We start from the raw sequence: 7,922 nt of genomic DNA on the forward strand, positions 1-7,922 counted from the left end.
GCGTGCATTACTTTGATCGTTTTTAAATCTACTCTGATCGCTACTTTTTGAAGTAGCCAACATCTTGACTGAGATTTTGGGACGTGTGTTTTTGGGCAGTGGTATTGCCTCTGCCTCAGGAGCTTATATATATCATATTTACATCAAATTTCTAAAAACACATTTGTGGACGCTGGAACATTTAGTATCGTATCCCTTACATGTCCTTTCAAGTTGTGCATATTTAAATTTCTACTTATCATCTTTTTATTCGTATTAACTAGAAAGCAAAATAATGTTTACAAAACTTTTTTAGGGTAAGCACATGATCTGCACAAGTGTTAACAAAACGACAGTATCCTGTCTACTAGAGAACCCATTCAAGCAACAATCAGGCGGCAACCCTCCCATCATATTGCGGTTTGACGCCAGAGGATTAGAAGACAATGAGCCGTCAGTTATTTTCACCGTCTGGACCAATTCAACGTCTAAAGAGAAATATCCTGGAAAGAAGCCCATACAAGTAGAAGCTCTTGTTATAAAAAATGCCGAGTTATTAATCAAAGGGTAAGACATCCGCAATTATTTGTTTATCATCTACAGAATCAACCTTTATAGCTCAGTGGATATCACCTCTGCCTTTGATACCGAGGGCATAGGTTCGAATCCAGTCCGGGGCATTAACCTCCAACTTTTTTATGTGCATTATAAGAAATTAAATATCACGTATCTCAATTGGTGAAGGAAAAACATCGTGAGAAAATCTGCATATCTGAGAATTTCCTTAATTCTCCACGTGTGTGAAGTTTGCCAATACCCATTGGTTCAGCATGATGGACTATTCCAAACCCCTCTCGTTCTGAGAGGAGACCCGTGCTCAACAGTGAGCCGAATATGTTAATGATGATCTAAATATTTAAACAAAAGAGAATAGATAGATGACGAATTAAAACTTAAAAGACAAGAATTTTAAATATACTTACCAATTTTTTTTCAATCACACGCTGATTATTTCAACGATGACAATATAATTGAAATTCCAAATACACAGAGAAATAAATGATAACTAATAAAATGTTCATCATAAGATAAAGATAACATTTTTGTGTTTAATTTCAAATGATTTCCCAACAGAAAACGCATTAATTGCATATGTAATAAAACAGAAAATCTAAATTATAGTCTGACAAGGCAATAACTATGGTTTGTTAACAATAAACCGGTACTCATGCGATTTCTAAACATAATTACAGTGCAGCACGACCCGAGCAAGTGTTCTACGGAGGCGAAGTGAAGGGCGAATCTGCCATGAATTACTTCGACGATATAGGAACAAGAGTGATTCATACGTATCAGGTATTGAATTTGTTATTTTTGAAGTAAGAATAAAGTAATATAAAAGTAAATACGTATTATAAGAACGTTCTTCTCGTCCATGTATAAACTCGTAGCCAGTAAATATTTGACAATTTATTAAATTATTATAGAAACGTAAGTAGAAAATAAAATTCAGATGTGATATTTGTATAAGTATCATTAAAAGTAAAAATGAACTTGTAGTAGATTCTTTTACAAGGAAAAGACAAAAGGAGACATAAAAGTTACCCAATTTGTAAGGAAAGGACAAGAGGAGACACCGTAGTTGCCTGATTGGTCTTCCTTCTTTCTTTCTTCTTTGGGAGCCAATGGCAGTTTATAATTAGTTACTTGACGAGAATTATAAAAGCTCTGGGTAAAAGATAAACTTAATTTAATCACCGTATTGTAAACTGGATGTTTTCTGAAAAACTTACTAAAGCTAGTTTTGATCAAAATTTTTAGGTATTTAACGAGGGTCCATGGCGCGTGTCGTCCGTGCAGGTGGTGATACACTGGCCCCATCAGGTGGCATCAGAGAACTCGCAAGGGAAATGGTTACTGTACCCAGAAGAAGTACCTACAGTTGATGGTGAAGCAGGTAATTTGAAACACTAACTAAATTCATTAAACTAAATTATGACGTCATTACTTATTAGCTGTCTCTTTGATAAAGTAGTTAGTTTTTGTGACTTTAGAATATTGAGCTGAGTACTGAGTAGTAACTTAACATTGTGTTACTCCATGGATGGAGAGCACGTTATGCCATATCATCACGGCATTATAATAAACATTTGACAGTTGTCATTATAGATGTAAATTGTAAGCCCTCATTCGCATAATTATTTTTAACGGAAGTTTAAAAAAGCGTATGAAGTTAAATAAAGGGCTATTTCCAACGCCCAAAAAGTTGAAAATGCAAAAATGCTCGAAAAAAGTGTCGTGTCTTAAAAACGATGTCGTGTAAAACTTGGAAATGTAACTCACGTGCGAATGAGGGCTAACCCCGCCAACCGACACTGAAGTACGATCATGTTGATTTTAAGCTCAATATTTCTCTGATGTTAATCTAACATGAATCATAATCATCTATAATTTTACACATTTTACACATATCAATTATCCATATGATGACCGTGAGATGATCAATTGTAATTTTGTATATTTGCAGACCAAAGAAACGGAGAATGTTTCATATCTGAGAGTGAAATTAACCCACTAAAACTAACAACGCGGGCTGGAACTGCGGAGCCTTACCTCGAAAATCTTGAGATGGATCCGTTCTTAACTACTGGAAAACTTAGTGTTAGCTCAAGTGAAAAAGAGCATAATTCCACAAGAATAACTAACAATATTCTTGGATATAGTACTACTGTTGGAAATAAAGTCAGACGTAAAAGAGAAGATGATATCATAAAAGCTGAAGCCTATACTGATAAGGATGGACATCGAAAGCATGTCGTGAACATGGTAATGTAATATGCAAAGATTTCTTAAGATATACAAAAACCGAAAAAACACTGCTCTTTTTCTTTTTTACTTTATAAAAATGCATCTAAGCAAGTATCATACAGAATTAGTTATCACCATAGTCACATTAGTACACTTTTGGTTGACACTTAAAATATTTCTTTGTCTTTTGTTGTCAGAAAATTAAACAGAACCTCAAAGAAGTGACTGAAAAATCTAAAAAAATCCAAATTAGTAATCTTGGTTTACACACATTTCTATTCCGATAAGTTCGATTTAAGTGGTAAAAATTTTAGTGTTATCGTTTAGATATATTTTTCTACTTTTTAGTCTACTGTTGGAAGTCTGACTTTGGATGTAGTGGAAAGATGTACAGACAAATTAACATTTGACAGTAGATCTATATACTACGTCGAATCCAAGGGGATTGCTCGAATTAGATTTGCTGTATCGACAAACACATAAATAATTAAGCAACTTGTCTGTCTTCAGAATTGTCAAAAGAAATCTGCAAAGTGCATCCAGTTCCAATGTGTCATCTATCGCCTGGGTCGGATGCAAGCCACAACAATCACTGTGAAGGCACGGCTCTGGAACTCCACGCTGGTTGAAGACTATCCCCGAGTCAGCCACGTCAACATCGCTTCTAAAGCCTCTATACACATACCCGAGCATTACAATATCCACCAGAAGACACATGAAGATGATACATTTACGGTACAATATATTCAGTATTTAATATGTACCTATATCTGTTTGTAGTATTCGATAACACATCAGCTCTTAATCATCGTCACTACTTTGCCAGATTTGGTAATAGCGAGTGACTTCTTTATTAATTCACACGAGAGCTTCGGGCTTCGGTCAAGTGAGCATCTGCCTACCTGCCTTCATATTAACATCTAATGAATATAAATTGATAATGACGTCTAATAAAAAGCAATCTGAGCAGCCCTATGGTTGCATTAAGGGATGTTTTATATTACACATTTATATTTAGGCCGTGGCATGTTCTTGGTCAGCACGGGGCACGGATTTGAAACGTTGCATACATTTTGTATGAAGCAGTTATTACAAGAATGAATCCGTGTCTTATCCGGGCATATCTGCTGGCGTACGAAGCTCGTCTATTACACGGTTGTGTACTTCCATAAATCATCTCTAAACATACTGATTTAAATCAACAGAAACATCCATATCATTTACAATTATGCTCGTCCACGGAAGGACGAACGGTATGCATATTTCTACTGACAAGTAGATTTGCTGAAATTACAGGCACATGAGACCACCTGTGCCTTAGTATGACGAACGTAGGTCAGCGTGTTGAAGAATTTGTTTCTTAAATAGCCTGTCAATTATTTTTTAGACGACGTAGACGGCTTTCATTTCCACATTGGATGGGCCATCTGCTTATTCTGGCAAAACAATATTTATTTCCTTAATCGCCTACTTAAAATCTAAAAACATTTTAAATCTAGAATCTCAAAGTATTTTTATATTTTTTAGGTGGTGACTGTTGCGTATCCAGATTTGAAGATCAGTGAGCCTTCAGACGTTCCATTGTGGGTGATAATAGTGTCTATAATAGTAGGACTGATAGTCCTTGTCTTACTTATAATTGCGTTGTGGAAATTAGGCTTCTTCAAGAGAAGTCGACCCGACCCGACCCTGTCGGGTAATTTGGAGAAGAACAATCACGAATCCAGTCCCTTCATCGGTAGAGACAGAAACAGTATTCGATAGCTGAGGGCCACGATTTCCATTATTCATGGAACTCACGACAACGTTGTTGACACTCCAAGTTGGAACTTTGTATATAAAAATGAACTGTTGTAGAACGATTTGGTACATAGGACATGGTATTGAATAAGTGTAATTTAAAATATCATTTGACTGTGATGTCTTCGTAGAGGAAATATTGTGTGTAAGTACGTTAAGGCGATGTTTTATGTTTTGTTGATGTTATGCACGAGTCCCTGATGTAAAAGGATATAATTGTATGTAATTGTTTTTATTTGCATTTCTGTAGTGAGTATATTAAATAAAGTTCTATGATTGTTTTATATTGGATGAATATGTGCTATAATGTAAATATGTACTTGCCTTTATTTATTTAGGTTAAGTTTTGTTATATTATCTTACATTGAGGCTTTTAAATAATTGTTTCACAATCTTCATGTAGGTGGGTACCTACATATGGTAGATGTTCTAAAGTCCGAAGAGATAGCGTGAATTCGTTGACATAAAATAAACCTAAGTCATATTAGGAATCAGTATATTTTTCGACTGGTTTGGTAATTCTTTTAGTACAACATCGATATTGTATAGTAGAAAATGAGATTTTGAAACGCTTCGTTCTCTAAAAGAGAAGGAAACCAGCCATTGACGTTCAAGAAGCGTTTCGTCGTTATTCCTTAATACGTGGCTTGGATCTGAAATCCATTTTTTGACTTGGACATTTTAAAAACAAGAGTAAAAAAATATTGTAGCCCTGCGCGTACCAGTATAGAGCAACCACATCTATACTTATCAGCGGCGAAGAGTTCATGCATGCCGATTCCCACCGGGTTACCTTTAAAAATTCATGCATATAAATTGTTGTACTGTATCTAGAATCTAGATATATGAGAAACCGAAGTCAGTACCACGCTTTATGAATTTCTTTTTCTTCAGGACGGCTTACCTTCATCTGAAATTCATCCTTCGCCACTGATACTTATAATCATTTATTATTTTATTTGTGGTATTTGCGCTATAAGAGAAAAGTGATATAATTATTTGAAAGCCTCAATGTATTTTTGACTAGATTATTTTACTAGTCAGTAAATAATATGACCTTTTGTTATTGGTCTGTAGATTTGGTTAGGTTCTACTTAAATACTTATTAAGCACAACAATGACTTAGAACTGAACTACTTAATAAAATAGCTGACTGTACTTAAAAGTGCTTAGGATCTTGCATTACAGTGCGTAGTTTTATATTTATTCCAGTTTCATAAATGGAGTGTAATATTATACCTAATTATGAACTATGTAACAATTAATATTTTAAATAATTGTTACAATATTGTTATTTGTTAAGAAATGTACATAATGTAGTATTTATATTAGATTTTTTACTAAAATTTATATAAAATTTTTTGAGCATCGAAACTTAATATACATAGTAGGTATACAATATATAGTAAATTATTTAAAATCGATTTCTGCTTTGTATGGTATTTACATATTCAGCATGTTTCTTATGAAAGAAATAAAAAAAAAAGACTTTTGAAATAAAAACAAAAAGTTGGAGGGCAAATGAGTAAATTTTTAAAACATGAATAATTTATATCTTCAGTCCTGCAGGCTAATTCACTAACGTTGACGTATGTTAATTGACATATACGAAATTGAGATTTCCATGTAATGTCATCCGGTGCCTATTGGTGGATATCATACAGTGGGTAGATGACATTTCTCAATTGATTTGATGTTTATTTTAATAGGTTGATGCCAGCAGATCTCTTTATATGGTGACCGATTTTCATTTGGTGTTCAGATTGTATTGTTACATAGAAATAAGAAAAAAAATCCACGAAGACAACGGTCACAGGTATCCGATAATATATGTTTAGAAATAGTTCAGTTTTTTTAAGACCTCCGATTTTGCTGGAATAAAGACTTCTATGTCAGAAATTACTCTTTCCATCATGATGGAAATACACCGATTGGATCAAAATACCTTTTTTTTGGCATTGGTGTCCAAAGTCAATTCTGAGTGTCAAATCAAAATCTGTCAACTTTTACGATTTTTACAATTTAAACTAATTGTATTTTTGTTCAAAATATCATTTGCTTAAAACCTGTTGAATTGTAATAAATGTATTTTATTAAATTTTCGACCTACTATTGTTTCTCTGGTTGTGATTATTTCCGCTAGTTTCTAAATAAAACACCTTCCTAATCATATTATTTAGTTTACAAATTATGTTAATAAATGGTGCCATTTTAAATGTTTTTGTTTTATTTATTTATTTTTAAACCTTATAAAGTTAGTGGTAAAGAATTTAACTGGAGGAAACTTCGTTGGCCAATTCACTAACTTTGACGTTGATGTTAGCTATCTAATAAAATTAAATTCAAATGAATAATAATCACATTTTCGTAGGTATTCTCTAAGGCCCGTTGTTAACAAATATTACAAAGGCAACTGGGCAAGATGTCATCTACTTCTAACTATATGATACCGATACGAAGGGTTGTCAGTAAGCACCGGATGTAATTTTTTTCCTATAATCTCTATTTTGATCAGTTAGCATTAAATAAATATGGTACACGAAATCACGTGACTTATGAATTACTATTACACCGATATTAAAATCGGCGAAAATTTGTGTGTTAATGTGTGTGTGAGCGTATATGTTTATTCCTCCTTCACGCTGCTGCTACTGAAGCGATTTGGCTGCAATTTGGGACGGAAATAGATTTTACTCTGGATTAACTCATACTGTTCATCCCGGAAAAAATTATGGTTCCCGTGGGATTTATAAAAAACTGAATTCCACGCGGACAAAATCGCGGGCGTCCGCCAGTAAACAATAGCTAGTTGGTAAATTTCATAATGTCTACTAACATACGTCAAAATTAGTGAATAACGTTCTCGACTACGAGTATGTCTTACCCCAGCGATTCTGTCTTAGAGTATTGCATTGCTAGTGCCGCTTACTGTTCTTTGAGGTTGAAATAATAATATAACCGTATTGACGGCCTCCGTGGCGCAGTGGTATGCGCGGTGGATTTATTGACGGAGGTCCTGGGTTCGATCCCCAGCTAGGCCGATTGAGGTTTTTCTTAATTGGTCTAGGTCTAGCTGGTGGGAGGCTTCGGCCGTGGCTAGTTACCACCCTACCGACAAAAACGTACCGCCAAGCGATTTAGCGTTCCGGTACGATGTCGTGTAGAAACCGAAAGGAATGTGGATTTTCATCCTCCTCCTAACAAGTTAGTCCGCTTCCATCTCAGATTACATCATCACTTACCATCAGGTGAGATTGTAGTCAAGGGCTAACTTGTAAAAAAAATAATAATAATAGGGTAGGTACAAGTTTTACAATTGAATAATAAAATTTGGA

The 7,922-nt window shown here is 34.5% G+C and overlaps 1 protein-coding gene across 2 annotated transcripts in view; it reads left to right on the forward strand.

The window, feature by feature from the left end:
- The window catches only part of LOC112055766 (integrin alpha-PS1), a 120,210-nt gene extending 113,407 nt beyond the window's left edge, over positions 1–6,803 (forward strand). For both annotated transcript variants that reach the window (XM_052885224.1, XM_052885225.1), the window contains 6 exons: positions 296–546; positions 1,233–1,335; positions 1,801–1,936; positions 2,507–2,805; positions 3,298–3,522; positions 4,315–6,803. In XM_052885224.1, the coding sequence (XP_052741184.1) occupies positions 296–546; positions 1,233–1,335; positions 1,801–1,936; positions 2,507–2,805; positions 3,298–3,522; positions 4,315–4,551 (1,251 nt within the window). In that variant the 3' untranslated portion in view covers positions 4,552–6,803. The remainder of the gene's footprint in view (positions 1–295; positions 547–1,232; positions 1,336–1,800; positions 1,937–2,506; positions 2,806–3,297; positions 3,523–4,314) is intronic.
- The last annotated feature ends 1,119 nt before the right edge of the window (positions 6,804–7,922 follow it).

Source organism: Bicyclus anynana, chromosome 14 (assembly GCF_947172395.1).
Source record: "Bicyclus anynana chromosome 14, ilBicAnyn1.1, whole genome shotgun sequence".
Taxonomy (NCBI): Eukaryota; Metazoa; Arthropoda; class Insecta; order Lepidoptera; family Nymphalidae; genus Bicyclus; species Bicyclus anynana.